Here is a 16,806-nt window from a genome sequence, read left to right on the forward strand (position 1 = left end):
TTGCTGTTTAAGAGTTGTGACTGTATAGTAATGATACTAATTTTTATCTTGTGTAGTGCCTAAATTTAAAGATCTTTCAGAAAAAAAGAAGAAAGCATATCGATGGAATCAATTTATTATAGCCTTCAGAAGTATTTAATTTAAAAGACAGTCTTCATGTTAAATAGAGTTAGATAGGGTGTTAATGTGACTAAACAGTTTTACACCAGAACTTGGAAGACAGAAATACACTGAGGAAGTTACCTTAGGGAGGCTGGTCTGATTTGTAGTGTAGAGGTCTGGGGGTAGCTGGATCTAACAGTTTTTATCTTAAGTCCATTCCCTACACCCCTAGGATTCTTCTGACCCATGTTAGTCTTATTTTGGCTATTTGGGGATGGAATATGAATAATACTATTTGAACAAGGATGCCAAGGGGTGGGCCTTAGGGAATTGGAGGAAGGTATCGAAAGCTAAAACAAAGAGATAAAAAAGAGCTGTTGAATGAAGTAGGAATTAGGTCATAAGTCATTTGTTTACATTCTGTGTCTCTCAGTAAAGAGCTCCTGGATGGCAAGGATTCAGGTCTACGTTAGGCACCTTTGTGGCATAGGTCTTGAAAGTATTCAGTACATTGCATTTTAATGAAAAGAAAGAAGTTAAGTCTTAGAAGCAGTCCTGTGTGGTAAGTTTGGTGATTCCAACTCTATGGAGGGGTCATAGGAAGCTCCAGTTGAGCTGAAGCTCAAAGAAAGGGTAAGTACTGGAGATACTTAGTAAGTAGTAGAGATGTAATTTCAAATTCTATTGGTCTAAAGTCAAAGCCCAGGCTATGTGCCTGACTGGCTCACTCCTAACATTTGTGAGGGCCCAGCCAGCACAGGCATATAAATATAGGGCCACATACCATCTGTCTAAACCAGTAGTTCTCAACTAGAAGGAATTTTGCCTCCAGAGGCCACTCAGAAATGACTGGAGACATTTTTGGTTGCCACAAATGGGGAGAGTGGTACTGGCATCTAGTGATTGGAGATAAGGGTAGTGTGCTCCTTCACACCTTGGAAGAAAATGATCTGACCAATGTCCCTATGCCAAGGTTGAGAAACCTTGGTCTAAATTGTTAAAAGCTATGAATCCAGTCACCCCCATGGACTGTCCAACATTCCCACCATTAGCTGTTTCTCAGTGTTGTCACACATCCTGTCACAGAGACTGAGCACTAGCACATATGTGCTGGGGAAGCTGGAGGTACAAGTCGAGGGGCAGTTTGGCTTATGCTTCTCTTCTGTTAGGTAAATTGTTTTAAAAAACAAACAAACAAAACAGACTTTCAGGGGGCATCTGGGTGGCTCAGTTGGTTAAACGTCTGCCTTCAACTCAGGTCATGATCCAGAGGTCCTGGGAGCAAGTCCTGAATTGGGCTCCCTGCTCTGGGAGGAGCCTCCTTCTTCCTCTGCCTCTGGCTGCCATTCCCCTTGCTTTTGGCACGTGTGCTCTCGCTCGCTCTCTTTCCGTCAAATAAATAAATAAATAAAATCTTTTAAAAAAACTTCTCTAGAGATCTGAAAAGAAAAAGAACAAATGCAGTCTTTTTATTTGGGGTTTGTGGTATGCAGGGCTTTGTAAAGTGCAGGGCCTGGGGCAGGGACTCCTTTTGACCAGGGATAAAGGCAGTACTGGTGCCTGGCATTATATATAGTAGACACTGGAAAAATGTTTGTTAGATGAATATTTCCATAGCACCATCCCTCCTGAATGAATGAACGGCATGCATTTACATATACTCTATACTGTTTCATTTCAAGGCCTGTTACTATGTGATGTAAGCCTTTAGATTACAAAGATTGAGCATGTTTTATCTAATTCAGCTGGAAAGTAATTTAATTTTTCAGTACCTTAATGTTCTCATCTTTCAAACAGCAACTTGGATTAAAATCAGGGATTCTAGGGGCGCCTAGGTGGCTCAGTGGGTTGAGCCTCTGCCTTCGGCTCAGGTCATGATGTCAGGGTCCTGGGATCGAGCCCTGCATGGGGCTCTCTGCTCAGCTGGGAGCCTGCTTCCCCCTCTCTCTCTGCCTGCCTCTCTGCCTACTTGTGATCTCTCTGTCAAATAAATAAATAACTTTTAAAAAATAAATAAAATCAGGGATTCTTAGATTCTACATACCAGCCATAGAGGGGTTCTAGCAGATCCTCAAACCTCAAAATTAGATTCATGATTGTGTGGATATACACATATATTGATGATGCGCACATTTTCTCTAAAGAAGGGTATGCTAAAGAGCATAGTTGGGTTCCACCTTAGAGCTATTATGAGAAATGCTGCCGTGAATATTGATTTACAGTCTTTGAGTCCTTGTTTTCAGTTATTTGGGGTATATATCTAGTGGAGTTGCTTGAGTAATTCTAGGTTTAGCTTTTTGAGGACTGCCAGATTACTTTCCACAATGAGACCACCATTGCACATTTCCATCAGGTTCCAGTTGCACAGAGATTTCAGTTTTTCTACATCTTTAACAACGCTTTTTTTCTCATTTTGTTTTTGTAGCCATCCTAGCAGATATGAAATGATCACCGTGGTTTTGATTTGCATTTCTGTAATGATTAATGATGTTGAGCATCTTTTCATGTACTTACTGACCATCTCCATTGGAGAGCTACTTACTCAGGGCTTTTGCTCATATTTTAATTGGGTTGTCTTTTTGTTTTTGATAGTAGAAGTTCTTTATATATCCTGGATATTAAACCCTTATTTGGATACGTGATTTGCAGATATTTTCGCCCATGATGTAGTTTGTCTTTTCACTTTTTTGATAATGTCCTTTGATACAAAAAAAGCTTTAAATTTTGGTGGAATCCATTTTATCTCCTTTTTCTGTTGTTACTCTTGCTTTTGGTGTCATGTCTTAAGAATCAGTCATTTGGGGGCGCCTGGGTGGCTCAGTGGGTTAAGCCGCTGCCTTCGGCTCAGGTCATGATCCCAGGTCCTGGGTTCGAGCCCCACATCGGGCTTTCTGCTCCAGGGCGCCTGCTTCCTCCTCTCTCTCTGCCTGCCTCTCTGCCTACTTGTGATTTCTCTCTGTCAAATAAATAAATAAAATCTTTAAAAAAAAAAAAAAAAAAGAATCAGTCATTTGCCAAATCAAAAGTCATGAAGATTTACTCTATATTTCCTTATAAACATTGTGTACTTTTAGGTCTTTGGTCCATATTGAGTTAATTTTTCCATGCAGTGTGAGGTAGGGGTCCAACTTCATTCTTTTGTATGTGGAAATCCCATTCTTGGTACCATACATTGAAGAGACTTCTTTCCCCATTGAATGGATTTGGCACCCTTATCAAAAATCATTGGCCATCAGGGTGCCTGGGTGGCTCACTCAGTTGAGCATCTGACTCTTTGATTTCAGCTCAGGTCATGATCTCAGGGTGGTGAGATCAAGCCTTGCATTGGGCTCTGTGCTCAGCATGGAGTTTGCTTGGGAGTCTCTCTCTTTCTCTGCCTCTGCCCCTTCCCCTGAACACATGCTTGCTCTCTCTCAAAATAAATCTTTAAAAAACATCATTGGCAATTGTTTGGGTTTATTTCTGGACTCCATTCTACTCCATTGGTCTGTAGGTCTGTCTTTATGCCAGTACCAGACTGTTTTGATTAATGTAACTTTGTAGTAAGTGTTGAAATCAGGAACTTTGTTCTTCCTTTTCAAGATCTTTTTGGACCCTTGTAATTCGATATCAGTTTGAGGATTGACTTTATATTTCTGCCAAAAAAAAAAAAAAGTGTTTTGAAATTTTGGTAGGGATTGTGTTGAATTTGTAGATTGCTTTGGGTGGTATTTTAACAATACTAAGTTCGTGTCCATGAACATGAGATGTCTTTTTTTACTTAGGTCATTTTAAATTTCTTTCAGCAATGTTTTGTAATTTTAAATATACAAGTTTTCACCTCCTTGATGAAATTTATTCCTAAAGATATTTTATTCTTCTAGATTCTTTTTTTTTTTTTTTTGAGATTTTAAAAACACCTAGCACATTAAATCTGCATTCCAACCTAGGTATTAAGTCCTAGAAGGTACTATAGAAGACATCTTAAAGCTTGGAAATAAGTAAATAAATAAGTAAATAAAAATAATATATAAATAAAAAATACTAAATAATATAAAAATATATAAAAATAAATAAGTAAATATATTCAAGTAACCTTGAATATATCACATAATCTCTGAATCTCTTTCTTCATCTGCAAATATGGGGATAAAGCAAATCTTTCACAGAAGTTGTATAGATCAGAGATAATAATATATGCAAGGGACTAGCTCTAGAGTATGACTCAGTTAAATACTAGATAACTAATGCTAGGCTGCTAGTATTGTGTTTTCTTGTATGGTTTCAATATAAATACTAGTTTGCCATATGATTTCTTGTGAACATTTGGCTTTGATTACCTTTGTTTGCTTTATTTCTTTTCATATCCTGAAGCTTTGTGATTAAATAGTATACATTAAAAGCTTGAGCAGAATTAATTTGTAGCAAAGGATAGTGATTTTTACACAAACTAAATATCCTTTTCCTCAGAGAGCCTTATAAAGTATTTTGCAATGGGGGGGAGTTATAAAATATCATAAACTGTGTTTCACTGGTGCTGGTCCTTAAAAGAGGAACATTTCTTCTAATGTTCCTCTTCGCTTTCTTGGATCATCTCCTGTCTGGCATTGCAAGGTTAAATTTTAGACATTAACCAGCATTTAACCTCTAAGAATAGCAAAGCTGACTTAAGGCTTTACCCTCAATGGAAAATGCAACTAATCCTGCCATTTTAGCATTGCATTTGTTTGCATGTGTGAAATATAACTATTGTCATGTATAAATCTGGGTACCAATGTTGCATTTTCTTCTTATACATTTTAGGGGAACTTTAGATTGAAGTAGGTAGATTCAATTTCTGAAAGACAGTCTAAGAGTTCTGTTTTCATTTTAGCTTCAATATAGACAGTTGAATAAAATCTGGAAGAGAATTAGCTATAACATAGATGTTTCTTAATATCATAAAAGTAAATTCCTTATCATTGTCATAGCAATGTAATTTAGCCATTTTGCTATTCATTTCCTGAAGAACATAAATGAATCTGCATACAAGAATATGAACTTGTGCATATTCTGATAGGGAGGGAAGGGTGAAGTGGATGCAGTCAAGTTGAGAAACATGTGGATTTGAAAAAGAAACGGAAATTGGGAGAGCAAGCCTATCACGGGATTGCCAGATTTTGTTAGGGGCCCATTTAAGGCTACAGATGATAATTTATACTTTCACCCATCTGTCCTACCAGGATGACTCTTCTCAGCAGTGCTCAATATGATTCTTTATTAAAATGATAATCGCAGTTGCTTGGGTGGTATTTTCTTTAAGCCTGGTAATAGGATAGCAAGCAAATTATAAACTAAACATTAACGATATGGTTAAAAGCAAAGGCTCTGGAGTCAGGCCTTGGTTTATTATCTTCTGGCCTCTTCATCTAGCAGCTGTAAAACTTGAGCAGGTTCTCACTGTGGTAGTTGTGGTTATAGGATGACAATTGGTTATGTCCTTTTGTACACTTATCTCTTGAGGGTCTATCATATTCATTTATATAGATGGAGGAAGAGAGCCGGAAGACAAGTACCAGCTAATACCTGTATTTTTTTTTTTTTTAAGATTTTATTTATTTATTTGACAGAGAGAGACACAGCAATAGAGGGAACATAAGAAGGGGGAGTGGGGGAGGGACAGGCTTCCCAGCAAGCAGGGAGCCCGATGCGGGGCTTGATCCCAGGACCCTGGGCTCATGACCTGAGCCAGAGGCAGCTGCTTAACCAACTGAGGCACCCAGGGACCCCTCTTTTTTTATACTAAAAAAATGTATGTATCAGAGTAGAACGCAAAGTATGTTGAATTTTAGTGGTTAAAAATAAATGTTTCAAGATTATCTTTGAAAAAATACTTCAAGGTGGGCCTCAGGAGACCCTTCCTATTTTTTCTTCCTCTGTTCCTGAAAAGACCTATATGCATTTGATTTTTCATTAATTCACAACTCAAATGAACAGTCACTGGCTACCCTTGTTAAGAGTTTTGGGGATTGTGTGAGGATATAATGAGACACTGGAACCTGAGTAAACTAGGTAGCCATTATCCAATAAGCAGTTAACCTACAAATGTTTGAAAAACTTCAGTGTTATCAAGAGGAATTTTGCTCTTGGTTTTGAAGAAAACACATTAGTTCCTTTTGTTTTCATAAGTTAACAGTGAATTATAAGTAATTCCAGATACAGGAAGAAAAACTTCATTGGTGTAGATAAGAGAGCCATCTGGCTCAAGAACTCTGTTTCAGGTAGGCTCCGGTCCTTTGTGTGTGGGTCTCTTTGTCATGACTGCCCTTGCAAATATAGAGATGTACTTGAGTTACTTCCTTTACTGTAGAACAGTCATGATAGATTATGAATTCATTGTACTGAGGCTTTAAAAAATATTTTCATCATGATTTTATACTAATTGAAACTTTTTAGCATTCTTACCTCTTCATTGGTAATTCAGTAGAAATAAGTGGCTATTCTACAGTCCGACCACTGGGGGGTGTAGATTATTTTCATTTTTGTCTTAAAGTCTGAATATAACTTGTGGTGTAAGTACTTCTATTGAACCAATGTAGCTCAAGCTCAGATAAGCAAATCTCAGGTTAGGAAGTTTTAAGTTAATTTTTATGTCTTCTTAAAAAGCCCTTTAATACCTGGTCTCATATACTTACAGGATTACTAGTAAAAAAAAATGTATTTTACTAGCATCATTATCAGCTGTGGAGTCAGAACAAGATTCTGACTCTTCTGATTAGCATTTTAGCTTTGTTTCCTTAAGCTAGACTTTTTTCTGGAAAGGGTTAAGTCTAGGAAAAAAGACTTCCAAATTCTACTTAATGCTTTTTTTTTTTTAAGGTTATTAAAGAAGCTGTCTAAAAGTAAAAAGTTGTGTTTCTTGATATTTAACCATTTATTATATTTGGTTGTAGACAAAAAGTTTGACAGTACGAAGCGTTTTTCTTTGAAAAACCATATGGATGATCAAGAATTATTGGTTGTGGTTTTTTAACTATTATTGACCGAGTCCCAAAAAGTGCCACCACTCAAATGATGGGCCAGAACCAGAATGTCGGGTACCAACTGGGAGTCAGGTTATCCACAGATCACAACAGGGGGAAACTGGAGGTATGTAGCTCTTACAAAGTCAGTGTTTGGAAGACGAGCTCACCATATCCGGGTCCATGGTGCATGCTCACTTGCAATCAGAACATTCTGTGAGTCATCAGTCCAAACAGTGAAACAGTCAGTACCAAGACTAGCAGGAAATTGAAGTGACTGGCCTAGAGCTTGTTTGTTTTGTAAGAGGCATTTGAGGTGAAGTTTGCCTGAAGAGAGTTCGTACCCATCAACCTTTGGCTCTTGCCTCTCTTCTCTTGTTAGCTCTTTATCTTTTCTTCTGGTTGACCTTCATCCTCCTTTCCCTAGCACTTTGTCTTCTGGTCTTAACCTGGCATCATGCGAAAAAGCATTGAGCCAGAAATTGTGTCTAAGTGGGTGGACCTTAGACTAAATTCCTGATGTCTTGCTGGGCCTCAGTTTACTCACTTTTTAAAAAAGATTTATTTGAGAGAGAGCACAGGGGTGGGAGCTTGGGGAAGGAGAAGGAAAGGGGAAAGAATCTCAAGCAGACACTGCTAATCACAGTGCCTGAGGCAGTTCAGTCTCACTACCCTGAGATCACGACCTGAGCCAAAACCAAAAGTGGGACGCTCAACCAACTGAGCCACCCAGGCACCCCTCAGCTGACTCACTTTTAAAATGGATAAAGTTTTTTTTCTCTTTTCCTTGTATCTTTATCCCTCCAATTGCCCTTCTCCTTAACAGTTTTCCTTTTCTCTAGTCATTCCATCTATATATTTTCTCATTTCTTTCCAGTTTTATTTCCTCTGCTCTTCCTTTTTCTCCCTCTCATCTTCTTATGTAGTTTCTCCTTAATCTTCTTTCTCGTTCTCTTTTACTTCCCGTTGTCCCTGACGTCTTATTTCTCCTTTTATTATTTTCCCATTGGCAACCCCCCCAATATCAGTTTTTTTTCTTACTACCTTCTGATGCTGGAGATCTAGAACTGCAATAGGACATGGAGGGAAAGGTTTAAATGGTTACAAATTGTGTAATATTTAGACCAAAAAAAAATCACTTTTAAAAGGAATAATTTGTGTTACCCGATGTATACTGAGTTAGATCACAAGCACCCATGGGCACTTTCATGATGTACTGCAGGCTCACATTAATGTCCAGTAGGCTGGGCAGCAAGCAGTATAACATACTAAAGGCAAGATAAATTTTTTGCCATTTCTCATATTGGTGAAATTTGTTCTTAATTCTGCCATTTAGTATTTTTATTATATGTTTCTTTGTAGTATATTGCTCTAGTAAACATTACCAGCCTCTCTTTACTTGGCCAGACACTTGTAAATACTGGCTTTTTGTGATGTATAGAAGTAGAGGAAAAAGTTTAGTAATTTGAACATCATTAAATTTGTGAGGATCAGCTAGCATATTGTTGATAAATTAACTCAGTGCTTTTATGGGATGATGAAAAGCCCTGTCATCTTCATTTCTTCATTAGTAGAACTTTGGCTGAATGTCCTTTTTTCCTCCTCCTTGTTCTCAAGGTTGTCTCAGGGCCCTTAGGTAGTGCTTTGTCCAAAAGAAATATAATGGGAGTCCTATGTATAACTTTAAATTGCATAAAGTAAAAAGAAAAAAGCATTTAATTTTAAGAATATATCTTATTTAACTCAGTACATCCGAAATATTGTCATTTTAACATGTATCTATATAAAAAATTAGATTATTTCACACACATTTTGTGTGTTTTATGCTTACAACTCATCTCAGTTGGTTCAGGCAGTATTGCAGATATAGCCACATTGTAATGAACAGCGCAACCCCAGACAATTGTTTTGAATAAAGTAGTATAATTTTTAATTAAAAACAACATGTTTTGTCCATGTGTGTTAAGTATGTTTTTGAGTTTTAGAAAAATTCACCTGAAGTTACTAGATGTTGACTTATGGAAAGACAGAAATACCAGGAATGTTTGAATTTTACAATGCTGCAGTGTCATATTCTTAAAATTAAATTGTTTAGTATTATATGTTAATATTTTATCATGCCGTAATTAATATTAACATATAATTTATTATTATAACTTTTTCATTATTTACAGGGCTTGAACAGGCTGTCTTCCATCCAGAATTGTGAAAATATATTGAGTCATGCCGATAAGATAAAAAATTGTTTTTGAATTCTATAAAGCATCTATAACGTGCTGTCTTAGAGAAGCTTATTGATACTTAGAAAATATATGTAAACTATTTTCCCTCAAATGATTACTTCTCTATATGTATAACTTTTATTTCTAAAAATGAGGTTGTGATTGATTTGGAGAATCATTAACTCAATCCCTGTCCTGTGTGGTGGAAGCTTCAGTGACCGTCATGTGATTGGGCAGGACTTGGTACCTATCAGTGTAAACACATGGCACAGCCTGTCCCATGCCCCTCCTTATCTCCTTCAGAGAGAAGGGGTTGAGGCGTTTTGAGCAAATCTTATTGGTAAAGTCGTGTATGTATTGCCTTTTTTTTTTTTTTTTTTTTTTAAAGAACCATTTCCTTTCAGTTTTAACCGTATTACTGTGTCGGCAAGCAGTTTACACTCAGTTTGTCAGCAGAGCGGCTTTCTGTTTTGGTAATTTAGGACTGTAACTTTGTTTCTGAAAAAAAGACATGCTTGATAAGCTAGTTCAGTTTTAAGATGTTTTACTTAGAAGATGATAATAAATATGAGGAGGAGGAAGAGAAGGTTCATGAAGACTCATTAAGTAAAACTGAAGGTGTTTACCATGGGAAGGCCCCTGCTGGTATCCTGGTGAGTTACATGCCCCAATGTCCTGTTGCCTTTGCTTGCTTGCTCAATCTGGGTAGTAATGAAAGAAGAGGGCTAATACCTTTTCTTTGGAAAATGTAGCACTGTAATGGATTTTATTAACTTTTAACGTTACATTCAGCAGAAATATTTGGTACCTGGTCTCCCTCATTCATGCTACACCATCTTTTTACTTTTTTCTATTTATTATTTGAAAAATAACTTTCTGCCTAGAAAAAAGTGAGGTTGCTGCTTTAAACAGAATTCTTTTAAAACTAGGTATCAAACTAAGCGTGTCTGGTTTTACATTTTTGCTTCTAAGTGCAGTAGTTGAGGAATAAAAAACATTAAAAAGTTTTATGGTTTTTACTATCCTAGCCAAAATTGTTTGAAAACTGAACTAATATTTTGAAACTAGCATTTTATTCTGATATATGATACAAAAGAGTGACTGCAGTCTTTCTTTCTCCTATAATTGCAGACAAAAAAATATTATAAGCTTGACATGCAGGGAAAATGCAAATCGAGGTTTTTTTGTTTTTTTTTTAAATCTGGACAAAATACAAAATCATATAAAAGTATAAGTTCTAGAAGTCAGCGTTAAGGAAATAAAATCAGGTAAATTAAGGACAATATAATTTAACTCTACCTGTGGAACCTTTTCCTTCAAAAATAATATGAAATAAATACCATGAGGTAAAGGTATTTTTTAGGAAATTAAGGATATATGTTTTTATGAAAACAAGTGTAAAAAACAGATAATTTCTAAAATCTGTGGCTCATAATCAGGTTGATTTTAAAGTTATATAAATTTTTGTCACCTTTAAAAATGTTATCACATTTGTGTGCTTTTTGCTTTTTGTACTTGTTAATGAAAGTACTTGTTCGGAGTTCTCAGAAACTGATGGAACTGAACATTGTTTGAATATGAATGGAAGTCAGATATACAGAGAGAAGCAATTTACTTTTGAAATTTCCTTTTTAATAGTATAGAGTGCATGTATATATGGATTCATCCATATTTCTTGTGAAGGTCAGAAGGGAGAATAGTGGATATAGCTGAATCTTTATGAAACATATAAAAATTCTTTTATTGAGTAACACACACACAAACCACCTATCTCAGGAAGAAGTTCTTATGCTTCCTGATTTTGGTGTTTTCTAGAGAGAGGTTAACAAGTATTCAATTAGACTGCCTTTTACTAACAGTTCCCTTTTATGTTAATGTCAGAACATCGAAGTCCCATGAGTCACCTCCTTGCTCCAAGAGAAACTTTGATTTTCTGAATGGCTAGTGTTAGGGACGCTAGATTTGATATCTGTTTTATAAGCTGAACTGATGATGTTGAGAGTTAGACTTTATAACTTGGGTGTGTCTGTGTGCGTGTTTGTGGGGGGTGGGCACAGGGGAGAGGGAAAAACCTAGTTTTCAGAGTCCAAGCCCTCAGTGACCCTGACATTCCTTACTATTCATATACTGCCTGGGTGAATGTCTCCATCTGAAAGGAGATGATTTTATGTGTTTGGAACATAAATGTATAAATCTAATAATTTAAAAAACAGACGACTTTTGTGCTTTGTTAGAAATTAGGAATTGAAAAAGAAGTTTCCATAATTTTTAAACAAGTGTAGATAATTCCTTTTGTTGAGGAAAAGGCCACATTATTTCATATTTTAATATCCTGAAGTTCCAGAATAATCTGCTGGCCTTATTTTCCACCACGTTTTTTTAAACTACCTTGGTTGCATTTTTAAATTAGGGTGGCATGTACTACAGGAGTGCTTAGCCAAACTTGGAATCCTAGGAAGTGCTTCTAGAATCAAGTCTGTGTGTGTGGAGACTCTAGGTGGCATGTGGGTATTCTTATTAGAGATGAGAACCTCATGCACAGAGGCTGTGAGACCTGCTAATGGGGCAGAAATAAGAACTTGACCTTGTGTCTGCATGTCCTCACCAGCTGCAGGGAACTCCAGGAAGCAAGAGGACATTGCTTCTCCATCCTTGTCCCTCTGCTGTATCAGAGGACCTGGGTGTTAGTGTGCTCAAGTAAAAAAGTGTTTTTGTTTGTTTTTAAGAGAGAATTTTATATGTTTGTATTATTTATAGCAAGATTTACTAACAAACACGGTGGTAGAAGATAGCAAGTCACCCAGTAGGCAGGGCGTGTGGCTTGGGGCAGTGTTCATGTGGAGTTAGGAAATCTTCAGTGGGGGATGAAGAAGCCTCCCCTCGATCCCCCCACACTTAGCACATTTTGTCATTACTTCCTGCTGCCCAAAATTCTAGAATAGCACTAGGTGAATGGGTCCAAAACCAAACACTTTTCCTCCAATCCAACATCAGGAGTGTTCACAAAATTAAGTATTTAGTTGCATAGAATTTTATTTCCTCTCAGAAATGTGGTGGTATTACTAGGTAGGGAGTTTGGGGGAGTAAATTCTCCTAGAATCTGTTTTCACAGCTCATTTGTCTCTTTAATCCGGGTGCCACAGATGAGCTCAGGAATTTTGTGAAGAGTAGCATAGAGGCTGTGGCCAGAAATGTGTCTAGGCTTTTTGAAAATAATTTATTATCCATTTTTATATTTATGCCCCAATCTGTTGTCAGAAATGACTTAGAGACATGCATACACACTACCACTCCATAATACTGTAGAGTGCATGACTGAACTGTTTATTTAAAGAAAACAGTTCTTTTCATTCAAATATAGATTATACCACTCTGGTTCTGATCGATATGGACAATTTAGTTTTTCACTTACTAATATGTCTGAGGTATTTGCTGCTCTGAGTTTGGGAGTAGCACAACTGGACAGATTTCAGCAAATGTCTATATAAATGCTGCCTCTTTTAGTTTGCCCACATACTTTGTTCTGATTACATACTCCCAGTTAGCTGAGCTGTTTCACGCAGTTGATTGGGATGATCCCAGTATTGCAGATGTGATCCAGATGCTGGTCAGGCAGTTTTGTGCATAGGAAAGACAAGATGGAATCCCATCACTGTCTTTAAATGTCACATGAATCCGGTGTTGGTCCAGTCTACAGGATTTGGACACAACTGTCTGAAAGGATCCAAATAAAAATCTTACCTCTTGGGAAAAATGCTTATTATATAATATTTTACATTCACATCTTAGGTATTAAATATTCAAAATCAACCCATTTGTCCTGAAGAAAAAATTTTAGATGCCAATTCTAGAGTAGATAATTTTTGTGTTTGTTATACATTCTTATCTAATTGAAAGGGAAAATAGTTTTTATTGGTTATTTTTCACTCTTGCTGCTTGTTCTAGAAAAACCTGCTGCATAATCTAGAATCATTGAGCTCTTTTACTTTGCTTAACCCAGGATACTTAGGGAAGATATTTTTCAAAGGATGGAAATAGTAGTATTTCTGTACTGATCTGATTTTATTAGATCAGATTAGATAGTAGTATTTCTGTACTGATCTGATTTTATTCGATCAGATTAGATAGTAGTATTTCTGTACTGATGTGATTTTATTAGAGTACCATTTTAACTCTGTGATAAATTCCTGTTTTTAGAACTTGGTATACTTTTTTTTTTTTTTTTTAATTCCTTTGGAAATGTGGGAAACCATCCCCCCCCCCCTTTTTAAAGATTTATTTATTATTTGACAAAGAAAGGCACAGTGAGAGAGGGAACACAAGCAGGGGGAGTGGGAGAGGGAGAAGCAGGCTTCCCGTTGAGCAGGGAGCCCATGCGGGACTTGATTCCAGGCTCTGGGATCATGATGTGAGCCAAAGGCAGCCGCTTAATGACTGAGCCACCCGGGCACCCCCTTGGTATACTATCTTAATCCTGGCTGTATCTATGTAGAAAAGACCTTTATCAGACATTTGCTAAAGCGAATCCCAAGAAAACCTGAAGGGAGAGCTGTGTAATCTCTAGAACGTTACTGCATTCTCTGAGACTTATTTGAACTCCACTTGAACTACAAATAGGCCATAAGTTAGAGGCAAGGGGTAGTACTTAAGATTATAAAAGTCATTTGTCATCTTTTATATTCTAACAAAGCATTAAGTAATGACCTTTATAGACTGATAATTCAGAACTTACTGGAAAAGTAATTCCTTTAGGGGAAGTGAGGCAAGAGAGGAATAGGAAGGACACCCTTCAATTCTGTTCACTCCGCATGCAGTGAGGTTTTCAAGAGGGGACTGTGCATTGATTCCCTTGCCTGTAGTCCACAGACACAGCTTGATAAGCTGCCATTTGGGGGTCTGTTGGGGCTTTAAAAAGTGCTTGTACTTATAGTCCAGGGGCAGTGACCTGGTCATAAGGATTCCTCAGAGCTCCTCAGTGATTCAAGTGACAGCCAGGGATAGTGATTCCCAAGTCAGACCAACCCCTGGAACCCTTACTGAACTCCAGATACACACCAACCAACCCCTCCCCCAAAAAAACAAAACAAATTTTTCAGACAATTAAAGGGGGTATTGGAGCCTAGAAATTATTTTGCTTTTAAAACTAATCTACAGAGCACCCGGGTCAAGCATTCAACTCTTAATTTCAGCTCAGGCTATGATCTCAGGGTCCTGGGATTGAGCCCGCATCAGGCTGCGTGCTCAGCGGGGAGTCGGCTTAGGGATTTCTGTCTCCCTCTGCCCCTCATATCCACTGCTTGCACTGGCTCACATGTGCTCTCTGTCAAATAAATAAATAAATCTTAAAAACAAACAAACTAACTAAACTATAGACTTTATTCTATATTTTTTGCACTAAAGTCCTTTTACTGTTTTTGGGATCAAATCCAAAACCCCAACTTACATTTGGTAATGTCACTGTAGTGTGCCATTGACAGTTCCTCAGTCTTTCCTTGTGTTTTATGACCTTAACTCTTTCAGTGAGTACTGATCAGCTATTTTGTAGAATTTCCCTCAGTTTGAGTTTGTCTGGTACTGTTTCCTAATTAGATGGAGGTCATATATTTTTGGGAAGAATCCCACAGAGATGATATCATATCAGGAGTTCCATGATGGTGATGTCTTTTATTACTGGTAAAGTTTCCCTGATTCACTTGATTAAAGTGGTATCTGGCAGGTTTCTCTACTGTAAAGTTAATGTTTTTCCTTTTGTAGTAAATCTATGTCTTGGGGGAAGACTTTGAGAATATACAAACGTGCTGTTTCTCCTCAAACTTCTGTCCTCTATTTTTAACATCCATTGCATGCCACAGTTACTACTGTGGTCTAATAGTGGTTCTCTTTTTCTTTTCTTTCTTTCTTTTTTTTTTTTTTTTTTTTTTTTTTAAAGATTTTTATTTATTTGACAGATCACAAGTAGGCAGAGAGGCAGGCAGAGAGAGAGAGGAGGAGGAGGCAGGCTCCCTGCTGAGCAGAGAGCCCGATGTGAGGCTCGATCCCAGGACCCTGGGATCATGACCCGAGCCGAAGGCAGAGGCTTTAACCACTGAGCCACCCAGGCGCCCTCTTTTCTTTCTTTCTTTTTTTTTTTTTAAAGGTTTCATTTATTTATTTGACACAGAGAGACTCAGCAAAAGAGGGAACAGAAGCAAGGGGAGTGTGAGAGGGAGAAGCAGGCTTCCCGCTGAGCAGGGAGCCGGACACAGGACCCTGGAATCAGGGCCTGAGCTGAAGGCAGACACTTAACAACTGAGCCACCCAGGTGCCCCTAATAGTGGTTTTCTCTCTCCTTTATTCTGTATTAATTGGAATTCATCTTTAAGAGAAAGCTGCCCCTTCTCCCTGCTTATTTATTAACTTACGTCAATGTGGACTCATGAGTATTTTATCCTGTAGGTAATAATCCAATACTGTCACTATTTAGTTCCTCAAATTGTGTTAGTTCTAGCCATTGGGAGCTCTTTCAAGTTAGCTCCTGTGTTCCTTTAACATATCCCTAATCTCTTGATTTTGAACAGTTTCATACTTTCTAGCACTATTAGATAGTCCAGCATCAACTTGTATTTTCCTGACTCCAGCCCTGGGATTAACTACTTCTCCAAGGAGCCCTGGTCCTTTTTATTCGAGAATGGTATTTAGAAACCAAAATCTGGGCTCTAGGTGTGCTTATTGCACCTACAGTGTCCTTGATTCTAGTATTCCTCTTAACAGAGAAAGCTAGGATGTTAAATGTGCATTCTGGTCCAGGTATAAGCACATTGATATTTGTGCATCTGTCCATGGAGACTTCTGATTCTGGTCTAATACCACAGGGCTCGTTTTTAGCCTTCCCTCTAGGAAATTGTATTTTTAGAAGCTTCCCAGTTATTTATGATTAATCAGACTTGGGAATGATAGCTTTGGGATATGTATCTGTTAGGTACATTGTGGACCCAAAGTTCTTGTGGCTTTGTTAAGTAGTCTTTGTTGAAGAATACTCCCTTTGTTGTTGAATCATCATTGTTTTCCATTTCTGGGTTAGTCATCATTTCTTCTTCTTACACCAAAAAGAATTTTTATGTCACTCCTACCCCTTCTAACTAAGGGAACTCAGCCAGCTAGGATAGGAAAGAAAGTCCCCAGTTCCTTTGTGGTGGAGTGGAAACCAGTCCAGTCTCATGGCCAGCATTTTTACAAAACTTGTTAGAGAAATTGAGTGCACTTGAGGGAATGCTTAGTGGTTTGAATGCTCAGGGAGGCCATGTGTATATTAGTATACACACAACCCACTCGAGTGACAAAAAGTTCACAATTTCACTAAAAGCAAACTTATTTTAATCCTTGAATTATCTTCTTTTTGATAAGGCAGTCTGCATTCTTCTTCTAAAGCACAGCATTCTTTTAAAGCAGGTACTTGGTCTATTAGACCAAGTAAGCCCTTCAGCCTGGGGTTGTCAAGGATGTTTAGGCCTGCATATGCTTGT

The 16,806-nt window shown here is 37.6% G+C and overlaps 1 protein-coding gene across 2 annotated transcripts in view; it reads left to right on the forward strand.

Moving 5' to 3' along the window:
- Window positions 1–16,806, forward strand: part of LOC111142445 (lipin 2) — a 79,573-nt gene that overhangs the window by 13,011 nt on the left and 49,756 nt on the right. Inside the window, exon 1 of one of the 2 annotated variants that reach the window (XM_022495592.1) lies at window positions 9,601–9,957. The exons of the other annotated variant lie outside the window; for it this stretch is intronic. Coding sequence (XP_022351300.1) covers window positions 9,844–9,957 — 114 coding nt within the window. The 5' untranslated portion in view covers window positions 9,601–9,843. Of the gene's footprint in view, window positions 1–9,600; window positions 9,958–16,806 lie in introns of those variants that run through there. 2 annotated transcript variants of the gene reach the window in all.

This window comes from Enhydra lutris, unplaced genomic scaffold (genome assembly GCF_002288905.1).
Source record: "Enhydra lutris kenyoni isolate GAN:26980312 unplaced genomic scaffold, ASM228890v2 scaffoldscaffold8, whole genome shotgun sequence".
NCBI lineage: Eukaryota > Metazoa > Chordata > Mammalia > Carnivora > Mustelidae > Enhydra > Enhydra lutris.